The 21718-nt window shown below is 52.3% G+C and overlaps 8 protein-coding genes across 8 annotated transcripts; 3 read left to right on the top strand and 5 right to left on the bottom strand.

The window, feature by feature from the left end:
• Positions 1 to 448: 448 nt before the first annotated feature.
• On the bottom strand, positions 449 to 2083 carry CPAR01_01378 (kelch domain-containing protein; the record flags this gene model as incomplete). The annotated part of the gene is made up of 1 exon (XM_060485667.1): positions 449 to 2083. The coding sequence occupies one exon, from the start codon at positions 2081 to 2083 to the stop codon at positions 449 to 451; it is 1635 nt and encodes a 544-aa protein (XP_060356524.1).
• Positions 2084 to 4974: 2891 nt separating this feature from the next.
• On the top strand, positions 4975 to 5746 carry CPAR01_01377 (uncharacterized protein; the record flags this gene model as incomplete). The annotated part of the gene is made up of 2 exons (XM_060485666.1): positions 4975 to 5114; positions 5212 to 5746. The coding sequence occupies 2 exons, from the start codon at positions 4975 to 4977 to the stop codon at positions 5744 to 5746; spliced, it is 675 nt and encodes a 224-aa protein (XP_060356523.1).
• Positions 5747 to 6966: 1220 nt separating this feature from the next.
• CPAR01_01376 (uncharacterized protein) lies at positions 6967 to 7266 on the top strand (the record flags this gene model as incomplete). Its single annotated transcript, XM_060485665.1, has 1 exon — positions 6967 to 7266. One exon carries the CDS (start codon positions 6967 to 6969, stop codon positions 7264 to 7266), a length of 300 nt encoding a protein of 99 aa, XP_060356522.1.
• Positions 7267 to 7463: 197 nt separating this feature from the next.
• On the bottom strand, positions 7464 to 13985 carry CPAR01_01375 (uncharacterized protein; the record flags this gene model as incomplete). Its single annotated transcript, XM_060485664.1, has 3 exons — positions 7464 to 8826; positions 8877 to 12617; positions 12679 to 13985. 3 exons carry the CDS (start codon positions 13983 to 13985, stop codon positions 7464 to 7466), a joined length of 6411 nt encoding a protein of 2136 aa, XP_060356521.1.
• Positions 13986 to 15429: 1444 nt separating this feature from the next.
• Positions 15430 to 17469, bottom strand: CPAR01_01374 (uncharacterized protein; the record flags this gene model as incomplete). Its single annotated transcript, XM_060485663.1, has 2 exons — positions 15430 to 17232; positions 17455 to 17469. 2 exons carry the CDS (start codon positions 17467 to 17469, stop codon positions 15430 to 15432), a joined length of 1818 nt encoding a protein of 605 aa, XP_060356520.1.
• Positions 17470 to 17569: 100 nt separating this feature from the next.
• CPAR01_01373 (uncharacterized protein) lies at positions 17570 to 18625 on the bottom strand (the record flags this gene model as incomplete). Its single annotated transcript, XM_060485662.1, has 3 exons — positions 17570 to 18116; positions 18301 to 18433; positions 18511 to 18625. 3 exons carry the CDS (start codon positions 18623 to 18625, stop codon positions 17570 to 17572), a joined length of 795 nt encoding a protein of 264 aa, XP_060356519.1.
• An 821-nt stretch (positions 18626 to 19446) lies between these two features.
• Positions 19447 to 19934, top strand: CPAR01_01372 (uncharacterized protein; the record flags this gene model as incomplete). Its single annotated transcript, XM_060485661.1, has 4 exons — positions 19447 to 19455; positions 19566 to 19637; positions 19705 to 19775; positions 19862 to 19934. 4 exons carry the CDS (start codon positions 19447 to 19449, stop codon positions 19932 to 19934), a joined length of 225 nt encoding a protein of 74 aa, XP_060356518.1.
• Positions 19935 to 20363: 429 nt separating this feature from the next.
• On the bottom strand, positions 20364 to 21628 carry CPAR01_01371 (2OG-Fe(II)oxygenase superfamily protein; the record flags this gene model as incomplete). The annotated part of the gene is made up of 2 exons (XM_060485660.1): positions 20364 to 21348; positions 21429 to 21628. The coding sequence occupies 2 exons, from the start codon at positions 21626 to 21628 to the stop codon at positions 20364 to 20366; spliced, it is 1185 nt and encodes a 394-aa protein (XP_060356517.1).
• Positions 21629 to 21718: the final 90 nt, after the last annotated feature.

Genomic DNA, 21718 nt, shown 5'->3' with positions numbered 1-21718 from the left:
AAACAAGGGCAACCACCACCCGATGTTACATACTAAGTATATCCGTAGTTGAGAGAGATCTCACAATTACGGATTCGTCACGTCACGTCACACAATGATAGATAAGCGAAGAGGACACGAGAGCAGATCCCAACACTCAGCGTCTCTATCCCTCTGATGTGAAAGGGCCAAATATGTTCAACAGATATATAAGATAAGTAAATAAAAACAAATGATAACACATGCCTGCCTGCCCACCCGCTTATCCATCGCCCACCTGGGATTTTAATAAAGCCGTTCCGTCATCAAGCATAGGTAGATAACTGTAGATAAGAAGCATTGCTGCTTTGGAAAACGACGCACGAAATTTGGGGTGAGGAGAAACAGATTAAACCAGATTACGGTATATGACAAAGATGCTGTTGAAAAAGCAAGAACAACGGCAGACTCCCAAGCTTTTCCTTGAATCTTATACCTCAATAGTGAAGTGGCTAATCTGGGAATAATACGCGTGCACAGCCAGTTCCAACATCCAGACATCGCTAAACACTTCGCTGCCGTCAAATCCACCAATGATGAACAGACGGCTGTCGTACAGCACGGTGCCGTGGTATCCACGACCACTAGGCGGCAATCCGTAGACGCGCCGACGATCCCACGTCATGGTAACGAGATTAAGTAGCAGGACATCGTTGGAGTACTCGTTGCCATCGTGTCCACCAACAATGAATAGATAGGAGCCTACGAGGGTGGCCGTATGTGATAGGCGGCGGTAGGTCTGCGGGATGGACACGGCTTTCCAGATATGGGCGTCGACGTCGTAGACCCACACGTCGTTGAAGCACTCGCCGCCATCGGAGCCGCCAAAGATGATCAGCTTGCTTCCCACCATGTTGGCGGTGTGGTAGCCGCGGGGCTTCGGGCGAGTCTCCCGGACGCCCGGGGGCGGGGCCCGCTCCGGCCCGGAGACAAGCTTCCATGACATCTTGTTCATATCGCTAACGTCGAGGCGCCAGACATCGTTGAGAGCGCGAACCCCATCACCGCCTCCAAAGATGTAGATGCCGTTCTTGTAGAGGCAGGCTGTGTGCGCGCGACGTTTGGAGGGGACACGGTCGCCTATAATCTTTGGCCGGTGCCACCTGAAATTTGTCGTGTCTAGAACGTATATATCATTGTAATAGGCGGGCCCATCGCCACCGCCAAAAATCACCAGCTTTTTGCCGACAGCTGTGCAGGTCATTGCGCGCAGTGGCACAGGGATCTCGCCGGTAACGTGCGGTACGGACCAGTAGAAGGCATCTGCATCAAAGACGTAGAGCTCGTTGAAACAGGCGCGTGAGTCGCAGCCTCCAAACACAAATATGTTGGATCCGACAAGCGTGGTCGTGTGAGCGCGAAGTGACGTATGGGGAGCCCCTGAGACGGGCGCTCGCGACCAGTACATGCCTGATGATGGGGCCGGAGGTACATCTGGCGCAGTCTTTGGGTCCTGGAGGGGCGGAAAGGGGATATGTTGACCTTTGGGAGCGGATCTTGAGGATACTGTCGTCGAGAGCTGGCGCGTTGAGGATGACGAGAGAGGGAGCGAAGAAGGCTTTGCGGCTATGGCAGATGTGGAGCGCATGGCGATAGGGCGGCGGCCGTCACGGTCGGAGCCGTGGCCACCGGTAGATTCGGAGCCATCGTTGCTGTTCAGCGTCGTGGCATCGCTGGCAGTATTGCTCGGCCGGAAGGACGGTGGCGGAGGCCTAGGGGTATTCGCGCTCGTGGGTGTCGTACGAGACTGTTGTGAGGCCTGGGCCTGGGACGCCGACTGGGAGCGCTGGCGAATGGAGAGTTCGGAAGGTTTGCGGCGACGGTCTTGACTCTTGGAGGCAAGGTGACCGGGCGTATGGGAACGCGAGATTATGGGTCCTCCCGGAGCGGAGGGAACACGGCGGTGCTGCTCGATGTCGCGGTCGCTGAAGTCCTCGAGATCGTCGGGAACGCCTGGTGGTGGGGGCCGGGAATCGTTGGGCGGAGAGATCTTCTGAGAGCGTACAACCTTGGACTTGAGGGGGGACCGGGGGTTCTTGTCCGAGGACCTGGCCGAATCAGCCATGGTTCGGCGGGGGAATAGTCATTGCCCCCCTCTCGCGAGGATGTGGATGATTGCCCGGGGGGTCGGTCTTTGGGACAAGGCGATTGCGGTTCGAGGGAGGGAGGTGGTGTGGGAAGAGAGGGCAGAGAGAAGGTAGTATATCGGGCCAATTGGCGAGGCAAGGTCGTCGGGAGAGCGGTGATTTGGGAGCAGGCTAACGGACGTGCGTCGAGGGGGCTTCGGGGCTTGAGTCGAGGGACAAATTTGTTTACTTGGGTTGCTGAGGGTTGTGTTGCAGTTGCTGTGTCGTTGGATGACTCGGGGCTTGTGTGGTCTGCTGTGAGGTATGGTACGTGTAGTTTGGTTGCAGAACGCCAGGTAGCCGTAGTAGGGTAGAGGAGAGAATTGGAGCCTAGCCGCAGAAAAGAGATCCACTTTCGTCTTGTTCGCAAGGTCGGGTCCCAAGGAAGGCTCTAGTGCTTGTAGTAGGCGCTGGTAGTGGTATCTATGTTGCAGGAAGTAGGTCGGTACAGTTGCTGGCGCTGGCCCTGACAAGAAGGCAGAGGGGAGGGCGGGCGGACGTGGGCTGGCACTGGCAGGGGAAGGTGCGTCGCACGACCTCGGTGACGGGGCCTTGTTAGTGCGATCACTGCTAGGCCTCGGGTAGGTTAACAATAAGGTACAGACAGGCAGGTGTGCCCCCCATGTCAGCTACGGGATACTAGGTATGCTTTAAGCCTTGAGATGAGGTAATGAAAGGTACTTTGCTGGAGCAGCATCCATCGGCTCCGTCCCTTCCCTGGGCTGAGATTGGCGGGATCCGAGGGCTAGAAGGCCCAGAAGGGCTGGAAGGGCTAGCCTCTGGTCCCTGAGCAATTCCGCCCACGTATCACAACTCTCGTTAAGGCATCCCCCTCGCCAAAGCCAAGCACAGACCACTGTCGGCCCCTGCATTGGCCTGCTGTGCTCCTCGAGCCTGCCCGCTACCTGCCGCTGTCTTGCTGTCACGGTGTCACCTCAGGGCATGGTAAGGCAGTTCGCCCAGGGTGGGTGTGATTGGTCGCGTGAGGTCACAGGCGATCCTCTCCAGCTGGCAACTACCAATTACTTCACACGTGTTCTAGATGCTCAGCAACATGTCCGATCATGTATGAAATTCCAAGTCATTGTGAACGTCTAATACTTCGAGACAGTGTCTCTCCTCGGATTCATTCTCACAAATTCGGGTGAGCTCTGGGCTTGGCTCTGCGCATGAAAGTAACCAGCATGTAATCATGGGGGAAAACAAGATCGCACACAGTCACACCCCGCAGTCAGGATCTTGAACATATTTCTTACAAGGATACAATGTGACATCAAAGTAATTCACGGACGCCGGGCGACCAAGATGTCTCCGGAGAAGCGAAAATATGATATGTTCAGTGAAATCGAACTCAAATTGAGAAATCACCAGGTCACAGTGACCATTTTCCAAGGAAATATCATCACCCACAGGGTACATCTCACTAGTGAAGTGTCCCGTTATCCGACGTTACAAGTACTATATATATCTTCAAGTCCTGCCCAGCAAAGCTTGAAGGGAATATCCTAATTTCAAAACATGCCTCGCGGGATTGCACCCCGACCCTACTCATGGCACTCACTGTCTTTGAGCACCATTTCGCAGCTAATGGGCTCATCATAGATGGTGGAGAGCATCAACTCATGTTGACAATGGATCCATTCATAGTTAGCTAGTTGAACTTACTGAAGAATGCACAATTTAGCAATTACAGCCCAAGGTTGCTCGGTCTGATAGAACCGAAGAAGCGACTAATTTCGAAAGGGCCCCTAGGAAGCCATGGGATGTTCAGCTGCAGCTTCTCATCTACTGCCGGCCGGGGTTTGAACTCAGATTTGGACTAAGAGCCAAAGTGAGACCTGATGTTTTCCATGTTTTCTCTTACCTTAGTTTAGCGAAAGCTCTGACATGTCTCGGTATTCACCAGGCTCTTTTCCCAATTCAGCTCTCGATATTTCGACTTCACGGCATAACCGAGCTAGCACCTAATTCTTCGTGCCGACGAGGAGAAGTTCTGCCCAAGTTTTGCCCGCCGCCATCACCCACTTGCTCGGGCTTTGAAGTGATAACAAATCGGGATTCCTATCGGGATATACCCATCTTTTGCCGAAATAGCATGCTTTGTATGAGTAAGTGAACCTTCACTTTAGCCGACAACAGCATTTCGGGAGTCTGGAGAGAGGTTGGCAGGCAAGCTGCGAGTGAGACTCCGCAACCAACTCCTTTGGCCGGCGGCGCGGGGCCGCGTCCATTATCCACAACGTCATCTCATAGTTGACGGGTTACACAACAAACCTTAACCATTTCGAAGCCTTTCCCAATCGGAACGGGCAGGCAAGTCGTGCCGCTCTCTTGGGTGTGAGCTTTGAGACTCCCACCAGGAGTCCGGGGGAACTAGGCAAAAAGTAAGATAAGAAGCGACTCTGCCTTATTGAGATTATAGTGACGCAATTCACATCTGGGGGGTTTAATCAAGGAAGTTGCTACATTGTGCGTTTTTTTGGCGATTCAAGAGAGGGGTGTGAGTAGGCATGCTTACGTGACCTGCTCACAACCGTCCAGAGACCGTCTCGACTCTTCATACGAAAACGGTGAGCATACGAGGTCAGGAGACCCGAGAAGAGCTGTGTTGCCAGCCGCTCGGATAGGACCCCTTGCCACCCAAGACAGTCCATTCCCGGGGGGTGCTGGGAACATCGGTTTCCTGGGATGGACTTGAAGCGAAAAGGCGATGAGGAGTTTGTGAGGGGTTTAGCGGAGTTTGGAGTCAGTCCGGCAAGGGAAAGCTGGAAATTTGGAGTTCCATTCCCCGTGGCTTTTGAGCTGCAATCCATATTTGTAGTCTTGTCCGATGCACGATACACGATTCAAGTCCCGGATCTTTTTCCTGCCTGCCACCCTGCCAAGACCGGGGGTTGAGGGAGAGCGAGAGAGGAAGTTCTGGCCTCCGGGCCATACACGTGTGCGAAGCGGCCTGCGTGTTGTTGAGGAGGAAATCCCCACGATATCCCAGCCCCGAAATCTGTTCGATGGGCATTTGGAGCCCTCGTTCCGATGTGATATCTGATTTGCGTCATTACCTCGCCAGCTCTGACGAGTATGACGAATCGAACGACGAGAACCGGGGGCCATGTTGCACTTCCGACGAACGATTCGGATCTCTTCCTGGAAGATTATCTCCTAATCCCCTTTTCACGACTCAAGATTCACAATCGCATCAAGCTATTCCTGCGCAGGGCGTCCCACTGATATTCCTGTCTCACATACGAGAGAACGGACAATCGCAAGTTCAAGAAGATCAGATTAGGCAAGAGGAGACGGTACCCGAGCAGACAGCCAAGACCAAGATGTATCGAGTACATCGACGTGTCGCCATGCAAGATGTACCGTCTACTTCTGAGGCTATAAACGAGGCCCCCGAACGTGCCCAGGGGGTCTACCCTAGGCAGAACATCTTCCCAAGAGTCGATGAACTACAAAAGGATCGATCAACGTCATCTTTACCCACACCCTCCTCGGAACATTGGCACTACAGTACCATGCCAGGTGGGCGACACCTTCGGTTGCCGCTCTATAGGTACCCTCCCTGGCGCTTATCCTATCACTCCTATTATTCCTGTTGACCTTGTTCCTCTCCCTCTTGTTCCTGTTCCTATTCTCCCTGTTCCCATTCTTATTGTCCCTATTCCTATTCCTGTTATCACTGTTCCTCTTTTTTTCTCAAATAATTTTCAAATGAATGTAAAAGATAAAGTAACAGTAGAACTAACAGGAATAAAAAGAATAAAAACATTGTGGACAAGAAGCAGGTAAGTAAGTAAGCATGGTAATATTTTGTTGGCCATTATCCCATTTTGTCACTTGCATGCCCACCATCCCACTCCCGGTTCTCCGGGGGTTTAATGCCGGTGGGTAGCGTGGTGACAGATCACGGTAATGGGTGGTCGTGGTGTCCGTGGTTGGTGAGAAGGGAGGGGTCACTGGTTAGATTGAGATCCCCAACACCAGGGTAATGTCTGCCCGTGGACCTGGGTGCCTGCCATTCAGTCGAGCTACTTTTTAGACCGGTGCGGCAGGCAAGAAAGACGGACTAGTCCATGGAACTAGGTGCGTTAGACGAGATTTCAAAAAGCCAGAGAATCCCAAGACTGCAACGCCAAACAAATGACCGCCCAGAAAACGCGAATTCATTGGGGGCTGAGACGAACTGGTCGGGTTTCTGACATGGGATGCGAGCCGTGCCATGACTCGCTCGAGGTCGTATCTCGGAAGACGTTCGGTCGGTAGACACGCCGATGTTCGGGGGTTGTGGCCGGTGCTGTGGGTCCGCTGGGCGCTAAGCCCGCGTGGGTGACGGGCTACAGATGGAGGCCCGCAAGTGGAGAGCTCCTTGAATGAGTTTCTGTCAAGGCTTTCCATGAACATCCGATATGGTGTAGTGGCCAACATGATGCCCTCTCACCTCAATGAGAGGTTAGGCATAGCCCCGAGTTCGATTCTCGGTTTCGGAACTTTTGCCGGTCGAAGGCATTCCAGCACTCCTTTTTGACATATTCGTCTCCGGCCAGAGCAGACATTTGACGTAGTTTGATGAATACAACCAACAAATTCTTTTGACTGTGTTCGCGACTCAATCTCAAGATCCTCTTTTTGCCCCTGACATGAAACCACTATCACCAGCCTCTAGTGATAACTCCAACATCAGCACCCTCACCACTAAGACAAAGCACATGCGACCACACCCACTGGAGAACTCGGGATCCCGTCCGCTCTCCCATCGATAAACCAGTGAGGGCCGGAGTAGTAGTCGGGTCGGAGACGACCGGCGAATGCCCGGTGTTGCATGTGTGTGTTGTACTCTTCCTTTTGTTTTGTAGCTTTTGTGTACGGTGGGGGATCTTATTGCGCAGTTCCGAGGGAAAGGGCGAGTTTCTTCCTTGGTGGTCGTGGGAGATGGAAGTGGGGAGCTCGTCTCGTCGTCAAATGCTCGAATGTTCATCATCGTTGCGGCTCTATGCCAGGGAAAGCTGCGTCCGCTGCCGACTGCCTCGTAACACAAGACCGTGGACAATCTAGTTACTCCCGGGACATGCGAGAAGGCTTGAAGATACTACGAACAAGTGTTCTCCGCCTCCGAGGATGACATTGGGCGGTTGGGTTCATGTCACCATGTAAGGAGTTCTTGAGAAACATTGATAGCTTGGTTGCTAGTATGGGCTATGACTGGGAAGCAGTATGAAAACATGAAAGAAACCTGACAGCCGTAACGCCAGTCTGAACGATAAATCCACGAGACATTTGCCAGCTCATTCCTACATAACAGCACGACTTCCCTCAAGATCATAAGCAGAAACGCTCCAGACACTCTCGAACCTCCAAGCCCAACTCCGACCACTTGCTCTTTCTCGTCACGCGTTCTCCTACCGAGGCATCGTACGGAACAAAATATCCGTCGGCTGCAATCTTGACACTTTCTGACGGGACCAGCTTCGACTGTCTCCGCGTTGTCTTCCCGCTGTTGGGAGGAAGGAACTTGCCCTTAAAATCCTCTGTCATGTTCGATAGACGTGCCCAGTATTGCTGAGAAGACTCATATGGCTGCCGCTCCCATTGTCCTGATATGACCATCTCGGCTTTATGAATCCCGCTCCACGGCTTAAAACATGTCGATAGGGAGGTTGATTCGTGGCAAAACTGGTCGAGCTTCTTCTGGTCGGTGAATCGATCTACGAGCAACCAGCGAAGGACCCGCGGTGAAGTAGCGGCCAGCTTCACTGCAGACCGAAAGTGGTTGTGTCCTTGGAAGGAGATGCTCGCGCCATGGCGAACGAGATAGATGACGGATTCTAAAGTTCCTGCGCTGGATGCTGCCATGAGTGCGGACCCCTCAGGACAGCCTTCAAAGTCTATCAGACTTCCCAAAGACAAAATGTTTTCCATGGCTTGTATTTGCCCTCTGGATGCAGCGAAGCAAAGGGGATTCCGAGGACCGACGACCTCAAGATTCAGCAGCGTACGGAACTTTTGAGTTGATAGCTTTCGACGGTACAGCCGAAAGGCCGTTATCAGGCATGCTGCGTTGACAGCATACGGGTTTAAAAACAAACTTGACCACGGAATAGGCCTTTCGTCCTGAATCTGGGCATTTCCATTCAGCAACAAGGCTGTCATACATTTGTTGTGCATACTCAGATGAAGGGCAGAGCAGCCAAACATGTCGACTTCGCTCGGCTTGACACCCATTTGAGTGAACTTGATGAAGAGTGCGGGCCTACAGCTATCTCTTTCGTTAGTCTCTCTGCTGCAGAAGAGATAGTGCAACACATTGCGCCCTTTGTGATCTTTGACCAACATATCTGGGTCCCAGTCCATTAGAGCTGAAATGGCAAGAGAGTTCCCCTTCTCACATGCCTCGGCCATTGGTGTAGCGCCAGTGTTGTTGCGACAGTTGATGTTGCTGCCAGCCTGGAGAAGAATTTGAATAACAACTGAATTGTCGACCGTAGCAGGTGCCGTTGTGACGAGGAGGAGGGGGGTGCGACCACAATTGTCTTTGGCCTCGAGATCGGCGCTGTTGTCGACTAAGAGCTGAACAAAGAACACTTTGTTCTGCATTACCGCCCAATGCAAGGCTGTCATATGTTGCCATTTTCTATTCACAGCCGACGCAAATAATGCCGACGAGTCTGCACCAACTTGCTCGCTACATCCATGTGAGTTGTTGAATCTCATCAAACTCGGAAGTTAACTTACGCATAATGCTTCCTATTTGCTTTCAGATGATCCAGAAGAATTACCAACCCTTCTTCATTCTTAGCCCTCACAGCCGTGGCCACCACACATCCTGATTCCCTCAGAATGCTACCACCGGTCGCAACATATCTCTCGAGCATTGCTGGTAATCCCGGATTCAAAAGGGGTTGGAAAATCATCGACAGGATGATGGAACTGTCGTTTCCGCAGGGGTAATTTACATTTGCACCTTGTTGTAGAAGCCAAGTTACTATGTTCAGTTCCCCAAAGCGTACGGCGGCTCCAAGAGCTGTAAGGCCCCCAAAAATGGCAGGTATATCTATATCCACTGTCGGCAGTGATGCAAAAATCTCTTGACAAGAAGAGAGGTTCCCAGCTTGGATAGCTCTGAAAACCCCTTTGGCTAGAGCTGCAGAACGCATACCGGCCGGAACCACGCCGCGCTGGCTCTGATCGTGGTCTCTAAGGCAGTCAATGATGTTTTGATCATTTCGTTGGTACGCCAGTAGCAGCGGCGTCCTTCCATCACAATCGGGTGTTATTTCGCTGCCCAGTTCCAGGAGTCTTTCGACGGCCGCGAGATAGCCTTTAGCAACAGCAATATGCAGGGCTAATTGGCCATCAACTGACCTCGCGTTGATGTTTGCACCTCGATCATGGAGAAGCTCAACCGCGCTAATTTTCCTGCTCACCACTGCAAAGTGAACAGCAGTGAACCCATTCTCTGCCGCCGCTTCCAGACTGATAGAGTCTACCTTCTCAAGGATAGCCTGGAGACAATCGACAGATGACAGGGCTGCGCAATGCAGCGGTCTGATGCCTTCGTACGCTTGTCCATAATAAGTAAGGTCACATTGACCTTCCCAGTCGATTTTCCAAGTGCATTTCCTGATATCGAGAAGGTCGGACAGAAAAGACACATTACCGCGCGCAATCGCCGCGTGAGTCGCTGTCCATCCTTTCCGATCCGGAGCTGAAGGATCCGCTCCTTGACGGAGGAGAGTAGCCGCTAAGTCAAAATGTTTCTTATACAAGTGGTAAACCAATGCCGATGATCGTGGCCAGATACTAATCCGCAGATCTGGAATAACACCATGCCCTAGAAGCATTTCAACTATCCCATGCCTGAACTGCGGTACATCCTTCTCATTAGAGAGATGAATCAACCCCAAACCAGAGCTTGGGTTTGTATGGTTCAAGCATACGGGATCTGCGTGATCAAGAAGCTGTCGTACCCTGGAATTGTCATCTTCACAGGCCGCTGGTAACGCGCAAATATGTTCCAGGGTGGACGACCCTTTGCAGCGTCGATGGACATCAATGCCTCGTGTTAACAGCTGACCTACAGTCATGCCGTAGTTGAGAGTGGAAGATACTTTCAGAAGTTCGACGGCACAAAGTGACCCTTGGAAGCTGTTCCAGTAGGTTGTGGCCTTCAACAAGAAACACAGCGTGTCGTCCGTGAGACGAAAGTGCTTTATGCTGCTAGGATCTACCAACCACTCATTCGAACAGGCTTCAGCGATCGGTGAAAGCGCAGAATTCGAACAATCTTTCTCGTACATGTCGAATATGCCAACACGTACCAGGCATCTGACTGCTTCATCGACATACTCGGATGCAAGGCCTTTGCCCCGCAAAATTATTGAGGCGTAGTGTTCCCACACCTTCGACGCCTCGAAAGGATCTGAGAGAGTAACTAGCGGTTGAACGAGATACTCTAGCACCTCCACAGGTGGCGAGTCGAATCTTTCGGCTGTGATGGTGTCTGCATAGCATTCCCATGGCAACTTTCCATTGCTTCGAAGTTGCCTTGCGTCTGAAACCAGCGATTCCAATTTCTTGACGAAGGTCAACTCCGCATGGGCATCCAAACAATGTAACGGGGTTTTGTGTTCATAGTCGGCCAGGTGAACTTCCAGACCTATACTTTGAAGTAGGTCTAAGATACCCTCAGACCCTGATTCAGCAACCAACAACAGTATTGGAGTCTGGCATTCCCAGGCCATCGGCTCGTTTTCACACCTCTCGAAGATGATTTCGGCGAAGCTAAACAGTCTTTCTTTGATTGCAAGCGTCAATGGTGTATGTCCGTCTCTGTTGCGCTTGGACAGGCTACAGCCGACGCTCAACAGCAAGTCCAAGAGTTTCTCAGCCTGGACGAACCAACCAGAGTCTTCACTTGCCGGATCATCATTCCCTGACCGGACTAGTGCATGCAACAGCCCATCTTCCTGACCAGGGCTTAGAATGGATGAAACATCCACTCGTTGATCATCAACTACTCTCTGCAACACAGTGATGTCGAGGCTCCAGCGAACTACATCTAATGCTAATGTCCTCAGGCTACGTGCATCATCAGTAACTTTGGAACTGATGTTGTAACCTTCGATATCAGTGAGACTTGGGGTAATCCGCAGACAATATTCCCATGCCGACTGACAAAACTCGAGATGCAAGGGCGAAGTATCAATTCCAAGGCTAAGCGCTTCGCAGAACTTGCACAGTGATGGCAGATATTCCTCGCCCCAGTAAGGTTTATCATTATCCATTATCGTGTCCATGACTGTTTTGAAATAGTCTAGGTCGCTTTGTGTAGGAACAAGACCTTTGTCGACGAGTAGCTGAGCGACCGAAAGGTTGCGTATGCTGATTCCATCCCTTAGAGAAACACGTAAAAGATCCTCCGGTGCTTGGAGATTCATGCTCAGAAACAATCCCACGGTCTCGATAGTACGAGACAATTCCGGACTGTCCATTCCTGTGTAGCGTTGAAACCGCGCCAGTTTGTGGTTGTCTAAGTCATCGTCGAAGTAACAATAGTGCTCTAGAGCCCCGTCAAGACAACTTACAGCACACTTTATTGGAGCTCCAAGCATGCAGTTGGTCTCGTGATGATCCGAAGTCTGTAGTAGGAACGAACTGATCTCTGGTAGTGACATAATCGCCGCGAAGTGCAGTGGTCGGAAACTGTCGTGAATGACTCCCGCTATCGAATAAATTACCATTATGTCGATTCTTTCTCCACTGAGATCATGAAAAGTAAAACACAAGAGATTAAAGACTAAAGTCACTACCCATGACGTGAATTGCGTGGATTTCTGCGGATCGAAGAGACGTTTCGCCATGGCTAGTAAATCAGGATGTGTCCATTCTTCTCTAGCGAAACACAGCCAGTATTCCGCAGCATAATTGTAGAGATGATATTCATCGTCTCTTTGCTCCATGTACTCGAGTTCCTCGCTTGTTGCCGTCGGTAGATGATTGAAGTTGTCGAGCTGAAGATATTCCAAGCATCGGACTGCTAGGAGTTTGTTGCAATGAGATTTAGTAATGTAAAACATCCCTAAACCGGATGACTGTAAAACGTTACTTGTCAAAAACTCCTGGACCGAAAAATGAGCAAATTCAAAGTATTTCCCGTCGTTTGACTTCCGAATCAGACTACTGCAATATCTGGCTATTGCGTCTTCCCTTATGATGCCAGATGGGCTTAGATGCTGGCTAGTTGATGGTATTGAAAGAATTTCTCTCAATTGCTCAATTCTGAGTCTTGGTTCAGCGTAAGCGATGAAGTGTAGTGTCATCTGAACCTGTGTTTGTTTTGCTGGAGAAACTCTCCTCAAGATGCGCATGTAAGTCTCTGGGAGGTCGGGTGGGAGACTGCGCAGGGCTTCTCGACATTGCTCGTCAGAATCGCAGCCTCCAAGGTGGTCCAATTGACAGGCAACCCAGCGAAACCTAGCCAAATCCGAGTCAGCCAAATCTTCATGTTATAAATTCCAAGTTCATTCATGCTTACATTCCATGTGCCCCGGCCACGAGGCTTTGTAGAATCTCTGCTTTTAGAGAGTGATCTTCGAATACCAGCTTTCTGCTGCGAATACGTCGTTCAATTTCCGACGTGAGAAACTCAGTGATGTCATCTGTATGAGCTGCAATCTGTATATTGAGAAACTTCTTCTCGGAATCTCGGAGGTGTCGTTGAATGTCGTCCTCGTCGCGACTAAGCAGCGCCATCGATAATTCGTCGGAGTTTTTTGCAATATCGCAGAGCGCCTCCACAACCTCCTCTGCGTGATCTCCGCATTCATCCAGGCCATCAACCACTATGTAGGTATGTTCAAAGACTTGAGACATCCTCAAGATGGTTCGTCCTAGGTCTTCTGTGTTGGGAGAGCGAGGGAGTCCCTTGTCTGGATGGAGCTCCAAGTAATACTCTTCGAGCATCGAATACGCCTCCTCGCTCTGTATCGCCAATTGATACGCCAAGCCCCCAAGAATATTGACAGGGCTCTGCGTCGTCTCGTTCTTGTAGTCGCAAAAGAAAAAGCCTACAGCAATGGTATCTGAGCTTCTCGCAAGAGCATGGCCAATAATTGAGCCTGCGAGTACCGTTTTTCCGGCGCCGGGAATGCCGCTCAACCAGAGTCGGGACCCTTGGGTGCGAAGCCATTGCTGGAAAGACGAATGACGTTCAAGCCACATGCCAGTCCTCGGATGTCGTAGCTTTCCACTCATCTCGTAATTTGATTGCGGATTGTATCTCAGGAAGAAGTCTAGGATTCGCCGTCTCCAGGTATCCTCTTGAATCCGTACTGCAATCTCTTTCGTTTTTTGAACATCGGCTAGTATTGCAGTCGCGGTTCGTTCTCTTTCTTCCTCTTTAGCGAGACAACGCAGTAATGCCTTCAATGAAGTAGCTGCTAACGCAAGATTCATGTTTTCCTTGTGTCGCGATAGGTCTGCGAGCATTTCCTTGGTCTTCGAAGAAGTGTAAGGCCAAAAGAGTTTCTTGAGTCTTCCTCCTGATTTGTCTTCGTACTTCTTCGTCTTGTTGACAATCTCGGATAGGATCGCTGCACAACCGTCAACGTGGTGCATTCGGAAGCCCTGAATGGGAGACTCGTCCTCCGCCTCCAGGGAGGTCGCCAATCGCGACAACATGTTGACAGTGCCCCCAACCAAATTGACTTCTTTGCATAGATCGCTGATCTCTTTCTCGGCATTCTTGACTGACTTGATATACTTGGACAAGCGCAGAAAGACGATGTCCGCAAGAGAGAGGAGCCCCGCAATGCTTGCGGCGATGCTCAAGGGGTCGGCCATAGCAGAGCAGCCAAATGATTGAAACGGTTGTCTGAAAACTGCTTGTGATCCTCAAGCCGACGTTGGGCACGTTGTCGAGGACGGGTTCCGAGCGGACACTCGACGTTCGACGGACGATGGGAATACTGAAAAGATTCTGTTCGGGTTCATTTCTCCTCCCCAGGCACCCATGCAAAGATATCTGGGGGCCTCGGACTTAGAAGTGCCACAAAAAGCGCAACCGCCCTCGTAACGCTCGACATATTGAGGCGTCTGGTCCGCCATCATGCAGGCAGGCTGTGTGTTGGTGGCTGTAGGCTGTCACACAGTGTTGATAATCATTGTCAGATTTTTTCGACTTCCCTACATTAGAAAACAGCCATGAAGTGTTGCTACTACGTGGCTGCATCTTCGTTGCTGCAGGCTGCATCTTCGTTGAGGCAGGCTCTACAACACAAGGCGGTTTTGGAAGACATCCCATCCAATGAGACACCCAGCGCTGAATGATCGTAACCCCGCCGCAACCTTAGCACATACAGTGGCGACAGGTCTGGGCGAATCTGCCTCTCGCTGGGGACGCTGGCCACGTATCCGCAGCCCATTATATGAGTGAGGCAGACTTGTCGTGGGAAGCGTTGCAAAAGTGCATATGCGACTAAGAAATCTGATTGGTCGATAAAGTAAGGCATTCTGAACGTAAGATCCGCGATGTTTGCATTGGTTTTCTGTAGTCTCACATAGCGACTGATATCGAGGTCTTGCCTGCCATAAGACGCAGGGAAGTGGCAGCGCAACGTACGGCGTGTTGTTGATTGGCCAAAAGGATGATAAGATACCCGGCCACTGCATGCTCCCTAAATGTTCACGATGTTGATGTACAGCCAGAACGGACTCTCGAGGAGAGAGCTTGGTTGTATGAAGAACATCCACCCGTTATTGTCAGGACTCAACGTGGCAGCAGGGTACCCGAAGCTCAATGGACGTCTCGCCGGCTACTGGTCTACTTGAAGATGCCGTAAAGCTTATATTCGGATCTAATAATGGTCATCAAGCGATCAGTACACATAGACTTGGACTCTTCTATTGAAAGCACCTACTTTTCCTCGGAGTGAACGGAACGCCAGATAGTGCCATTTCGTCAGTCAGAGTAGAAACGAGGTGTCTCTCTGCGGCCTTTAGTTAGAGACCTCATGGCGGAGTCTGACTGCAGCTATGGCTCGTTCCCCGGGGTTGGTGATTTTGTTTTCTGCAAGAGCGTGGCCGACAGGATCAAGGCCACCGTGAAATGGAGGCGGCACCTGGATATTACATGTAGATTCGTTGTCTCAGACGCCATTTTGTCAATTCAAACCATAACACTGACGGGTCTCTTTTCCAAACCTTTTGCTTTACCAGACTCGCCTCCCATATGCACCTAGGAATCGACCCAAACGCCATGCAAACCCCTTCCTCACCAAGAAAATGCTCAAACCATATCATAACTCTCAGGAAACAGAATCGCATTCGCCATCCCAACCAGCGCCTTCTCCGTCGGACTCCTGTCCTCCTTATCCTCCCACGGCAGCAGCCCCATAGCCCTAAGCCCGTCCTCCCCGCCCGCGTCGCTGACCTCCTGCGTCCCGGGGCGACCTGTATGCGTCGTCTCCCCCTTACCGCCCCCAAAGTCCGGGCTCGGCTGGCCGAGCAGGAAAGCCTTCCGCTGGCGAGCGAGGTACAGCGCGTTGGTTTGCGTCAGGGGACAGGCCGGGATGTACATGATGGTCGCGGGCGCGGCCGACGTCGGCACCCTGTCGACGCCGTATACCATGTCCGGGTGCCACACGACGTAGTCGCCCGGCCGCACGGGCGGGATGCGCACGAGGGATTTGTCTAGCTGGAGATGGGGGTGGAGCGCCGAGTTAAGCTCTTGTGTGTAGGAAGGGACGGCGCCCTGGATGATGCTCGTCTGGGCAAAGTCCAGCGCCCAATTCTCGCGTGCGAGGAAGTTGGGAGACGTTGGCGAGGGGTTGCGCGGTGAAAAAAAGGGGCGTAGAAGGAAGTAGGCAGTGGCGAGCTGGAGCATGGGGCAAAGCAGGAGGGTCCCGTCGGCCGGGTTGATGTCGGACATGGAAAGCCAGCCTTGGAACATGCGGAACATGCTACATGAGCCCGCGCCGTTGTAGAGGTCTGAAGTGACTCTGAGCCGCGTACTGCTATCCCAGGGATCGTAGTCCTCCCATTTGCCGTCCCATATGCGCTGGTACGTCCCAGCGTTCCCGTAACCATCACTCTCCCACCGCTCGACACTGCCGCCGTCCACATGAGCATTCAGATGCCAGGCTTCGTCGCCTGGGGTTCGGATTCGTAATCGATCAGCGTATGCCACTGGCAGGTCAGCCACCACAGGAGCACTGGGGTCCCGAGGGCGCCAAAGCCGCATTAGAAATCGCTGAGCGGCCAAGACGTTGGGATGGGCTCGGCCCTTGATCTGTGACGGGGACCAGTAGATACCGAATAAGTGAGGGTCGCGCGTCGGCCAGCCCTTGGTGTGCGGGTTATCCGACAGGTAGGTCTCCGTCTCTTCGCGCCAAGCATGAGCCTCGGAGGCCGGTACGACGTTGCGGATAATGGCACCACCTCGGCGCCGGAGCTTGGCAGTGAACTCGGACACGCGGGTATGGTTCTGGAGCTCCGAGAAGTCGATGGTCGGGATGATGTCTGATTTCCTGACGCCAATGACGGCGATCTCGGCTCGAAGAGCTACTAATAAGCGTTCCCATGATTGCACTATGGCGTGCTCCTTGCCGGCGACCAGGCTTCGTTTAATCTGGGCAAATCTCGGTGGCAGCGGGATTGGTCCGCCATTCTCGGTGAAAATTTCGTCGGCACGCATAAAGCCTCGTGGATGATTGTCCAGAGCTATGGGAAAAGACTGTGACCAAAGCAGACTGGGGGTATCAAAGGGTGAGAGGAACTGAGAAAGTAGGTCGTCTGAGATGGATGAGAAATCCAGGTCCGGCAGTGGCGACGTGTCATCGCCTTGCCCATATTCATTTTGGAACATGTCGTCCTCCATGTTGCAGCGTGAATAGCTGCAACGTACCGGGTGGTACTTGCAGAAGCTCCGTGTTGTATTTGTTCGTGAAATGGACGAGTTGGAGCATGTTCCTAGAGCGATGGCATCGGGCCCCGCCGCCGACAAGGTTCCGGGGTCAGGATCACGCGGGGCCGGGAAAAGGTCGGGTCGCCGCGGCTCAACGTTGGGGGATACTCCTAGTAGCTGACAACGCTACAGCCGGGCCGCTGTGCCGCCATAAACCTCAATAAACCTCGTTCCTGGATACATGACCAATGGGAGAGTTGACTGACAAGTGGAAAGTAGCCGCATGGTAAGGGTTCTAGTTCCCATTTTCCAGACCATTCTCCGACTCTCCATTCAGCCCAGTCCCGGGACACATGATGCAACGTTTACCACACCTTCAGGCCATGGACGCACGTATCAAGTGCCAACCTCAAGCAGATCCATCGCTGCGGATTGGACCATATCATCCGGGTTGTCGTTCCCATCTGCCGTGTTTCGAACGGGTCCGATGTTCACCATCCGAACGCTGACCACATTAAGCTTATTACGCAGCCTTCCCGCGTTTCGATCTTCTGACTGGCATCTTGTCCTCGACTACATCTTCGGGGCTCTTCTTTCTTTTTTCCGGTGCTGCCGCTTTTGTCTGCGGAGCGGCCGCCTTTGCAGCCTTTGAAAGGTTGCGTTTGAGCGCCAGCTTGGGGTCAACTCCTTCCTGGTGGAAAATGACGTAGGCTACTTTCTCCACGTCTAGGGCAGACACGTTGAGTCTTTTGGTGAGCTTTTCTACTTGGATATTGAGAGACTCGTACTCCTTCATGTTGTACTTGAGTGATGTTTTTTGGTTATTATTGCACATCCAGTAGTACCCCTCGTCAGAGAAGAACATGACTTTCTCAGAAAAGTGTACCGCGAGAAGAAGCGAAGCTGTCGCGGGACCGATGCCCTTCAACTTTGTCAGGATGCCCAAAGCCGCTGAAAGGTCCGGTGTGCTTTGATAACTCGCAATGGCGTCCTGGATAGTCTTCGCAACAGTCGAAGAATCGTTGGATGACACAAATTTCATGAGCGTTGGACGGAATGTCCCATGACGGCTGCAGCAAATAAATCAGATCACTCGATTCCTCCAGCTATTACAGCAATTGGGGCGCACATGACTCAACAAATGCACACACCTATACGAAAATATAGAAAACGGGGACCTGCAGCGACAGCCCCGTCTGAAGCTCCGCATAGACATGTTGTCGGGGAACGCGCGACAAAAAGGCTTGCACTTACAGCTTCCATTCCACTAGGAGTTTGACGTCGTCATGGTCCATCACACGCTTCGGCTCATACTCAGAAAACTGTGTCGGGGCCTCGACAAATCGGAAATGATCCAATTCTTTTAGGGTCTTTTGGCCGGGCTTGGCTGTGTAGAGAAGTCAGGAATCTGCTGGCAAGCTCAACGATTCTGCGGGGAAGAGCCGCGATCCAGGGCCGACATACCGCCTTTGGTGGATGAAATGGACTCGATGAGAGGTTCGTATTCCGAGAGCAAATGTTTGAACTCCTTAGCAGATAGCTTGTCCGGTGACATAACTTTGGGAGTCCAGGTCGCCATAATGCGCGACGTTCCTTAACGACGTCTGGGATCGCGAGTAACTGGGTTCTCGGAGCAAAGAGACGATCAAGGAGTACGGCAGGGGTGTGAGTAGGGTGTAAATGAAGCTCCTAGAACACAAAGATTGACGCGCTGCTGAAAGCAGCAGAGAAGTGGATCAGATCGCGAGGATAGTAACTTCTATCGACGTTAGGTGAGCCAGAGCCCACACTGAGTGTGGTGCCGGAGTGCTCCGTATAAAAGATGATTAGGTAAGGCCTGGGTACAATCCCACTCGTCTGAGGCTCGTCGTTGAGGTAGGAGGTGGGTCAGAAAGCCACAGAGGAGCTGAGTGGAAGCTATAACTCTATTGGGAAAAATGGGTCCGTTCAAACGAAACGAACGACAAATAGAATTCGGATAATGCCAGTTATTCGGGCATATGAAAGGATGGAAGACCAGACTGGATGAAACGGCTTCTGTAGCGAAATTCCTGGAACGCTACAAACAATTTCCGGCCCGAACTCTTTCCCCAGCAAAAACGACCCCCTCATAGTGTGCCGTCGGTGAAGACCCCAGGTGGAGAGTGCGACTGGTACGCTACTGGCCCGGAAGGACCGTGCCCAAAGACAGTCTGGAATGCCGATCCATGCAGAAGCGCTACGGGGTCGTCCGAGGGGCAGGTGGAAAAAAAAAAAAAGGCCAGTCGGTCTGCGCCCGCCTGAGCCTCTTTTCCTTCTTCACTTCCCGAATTCTCACGAACTCTTCACGACCGCTATTGACTTCCTACACTCGGCTTCGCTTCACCGACAGTACTTCAACCTCCGACCAATATCATCAAAATGGGTAACGTATGTACACCCAACGGACCCTTTCCCCTTACCCCACCGCTGATCAGGGTTCGGTGGAAACCATGAAAATGAGGGGCAAAGATTTGATGCTGACATTCTGGGGGAATCAGGGCGCAAAGGCTCAGCAGAAGCGTGATCGCAACGCCAAGGACGCGAAGCCCAAGGGCTCTCAGCTCAAGGTGGTACGTAGCACTCATCCGCAATCAATACTCTTCCTAGATTCCAGCGACTGACACTTTTTGCGACTAGAACGCCGCCGCCAAGGATATCCAGTGCCAGATCTGCAAGTCCACCTTCTTGAAGACCACCAAGGCTCCCGCGTAAGTTATAACCCTCGCGCCCCTCCTCTCCAATGTACTTTTGGATGTCTGCGGACCAGCGTACTGACATCGTGTTCTTCCAACAGTCTCACCGAGCACGCCGAGAACAAGCACAGCAAGGGCCTCGCCGACTGCTTCCCCGCCTTCGTTACCGCATAGTTTGAAAGAGAGAAGAGACACGGAGAGTACGAGGAGTCACGAACAGAACGGAGTTGTGAGGAGTTTTCAGGGACGAGCATGGCGGCACGGCGTGATGTTGAAGAAATGGTGGGCGGATTCGGTCAAGATCTGGCCCGGGGCATGCAGCGAAAAGGCGTAATTTGAAATCTTGCCCTCTTTATTTTCGGAAAATCAAGAAAAAAACACGATTAAACGAGTACAAACATACGCTTTCACAACTTGGGGCACTCATCACGGTCGAGCTTATTTGCTCTCATGACCTGTGTGAAATTCCTGACTTCATAGTGCGAGCTGGATTTTCGACGGGTACAACCGACGAGTTCATCCAGATATGGGTCTATTGAGTTGCTACTACCGCGAGGAGAGAGGATCCTCATGAAGTTTACATATCGCTCTCACTGCGAGTTCTCAATGCGCTGGAACAGGAACCGACGAAACCTCCGGAACACCCTTGACGTCCTTCTCTCCGCCACCACCGCCAGCAGCTCTAGCCTGCTCCTCGCGAATAGCAGCCAGGATGTCCGGATACCACCTCTCTCCCACATCTGGATGACTCTTGACCCGATTCCTCAACGTCGCCTCCCCAAGCGTCTTGGCCACCCCTCCCTTCCGGAACGTAAACTCGACATCGTCAAGCCTCGTCCCGCCGTTCTTCTCCAGCACAAGTCGCCTCTGCTCCCGGATATCCTCCGGCACCCGCCCGACGCCGACGGTCTCGAGGTCCTCAAAATCAGCGTCCCCTCTCACTCCCTGGAAAAACGGGATTGAGAACCGCGCGCCCTCGCCGGCAGGCGGGCTGAGCACGCGGTGCGTCGTCGACACGCAGACGCCCCGCGTTAACGCCTCTAATCCCTGCCCGATGGCCACAACCAGCGTCCCCTCGACGGGCGGCGCGTCGATCCATTCCCCGCGGACGTTCTGCACCTGCAGCCCGCGGTGGTGGCTCGCTTGCAAGAGGTAGCTGCTCAGCATACTATCCTTGTGCGGACCGACTCCCTGCCCCTGGATCTTGGGATCCGTGATGCCGAGTTCTTGGAGGTCTGGGTATTTGACGATTTTGAGCTTGTGCTGCTGGTTGGCGTCAAAGTACTTGTTGAAGGCGTCGGCGGGCAGCTTGATGGCCTCGGCAATGAGGGAGGTGAAGGCGATGGAGATTTGGCCCATGCGGTCCATGTACTCTGTGAACGTGGCGCGGAAGCCCGGGAGGGCGGATTCAGAGGGCCACTGGTTTGGGGCGAGGAGGTTGTAGTAGAGCGGGTCGTTTGGTCCCGGCAGCGGGTGTTCTGTCGAGAGGTCGATTTGTTCGCGGTGGTCTATCTTGCCTGCTGTGATTTCTGCCGAGAGCTGGGAGTAGCCGAGGAAGGATTTGGCGTTCTTCATCTCGATCTTTAGTCTAATCAAGAATGTCAGCACATTTATAAACCGGTCTACAATCTGGAGCATCGTTGTCTGAATCAAAGGAGTTCACTGTACTTTTCCTCGGTGGGTATATCGAAGAAGCCCTTGCCTTCCTTAATCACCCTCTTGAACAGCTCATCGGGAATACCGACATTCTTGAGGTACAGGAACCCGACCTCCATAAGTGCATGGCGCAAATCAATGAGAAACTGCGGTTTCGTCTCGGGATCCCGCGCCAAGGCGAGGTCGAGGATCGGAATGGATGTGAAAGACATGGCTGTGTGTCTCACTGCTGCTGTCTCATGCTCTACAGGAATTCAAAAACGGTCGAGAGATCAGAAGACAAAAGGCAGGCCTAGGCTGAA

Source organism: Colletotrichum paranaense (assembly GCF_030867605.1).
Source record: "Colletotrichum paranaense strain IMI 384185 chromosome Unknown Scaffold_1.1, whole genome shotgun sequence".
Taxonomy (NCBI): domain Eukaryota; kingdom Fungi; phylum Ascomycota; class Sordariomycetes; order Glomerellales; family Glomerellaceae; genus Colletotrichum; species Colletotrichum paranaense.
Note: the sequence above shows the minus strand (reverse complement) of the source record. Positions and strands in the feature narration are given on the sequence as shown.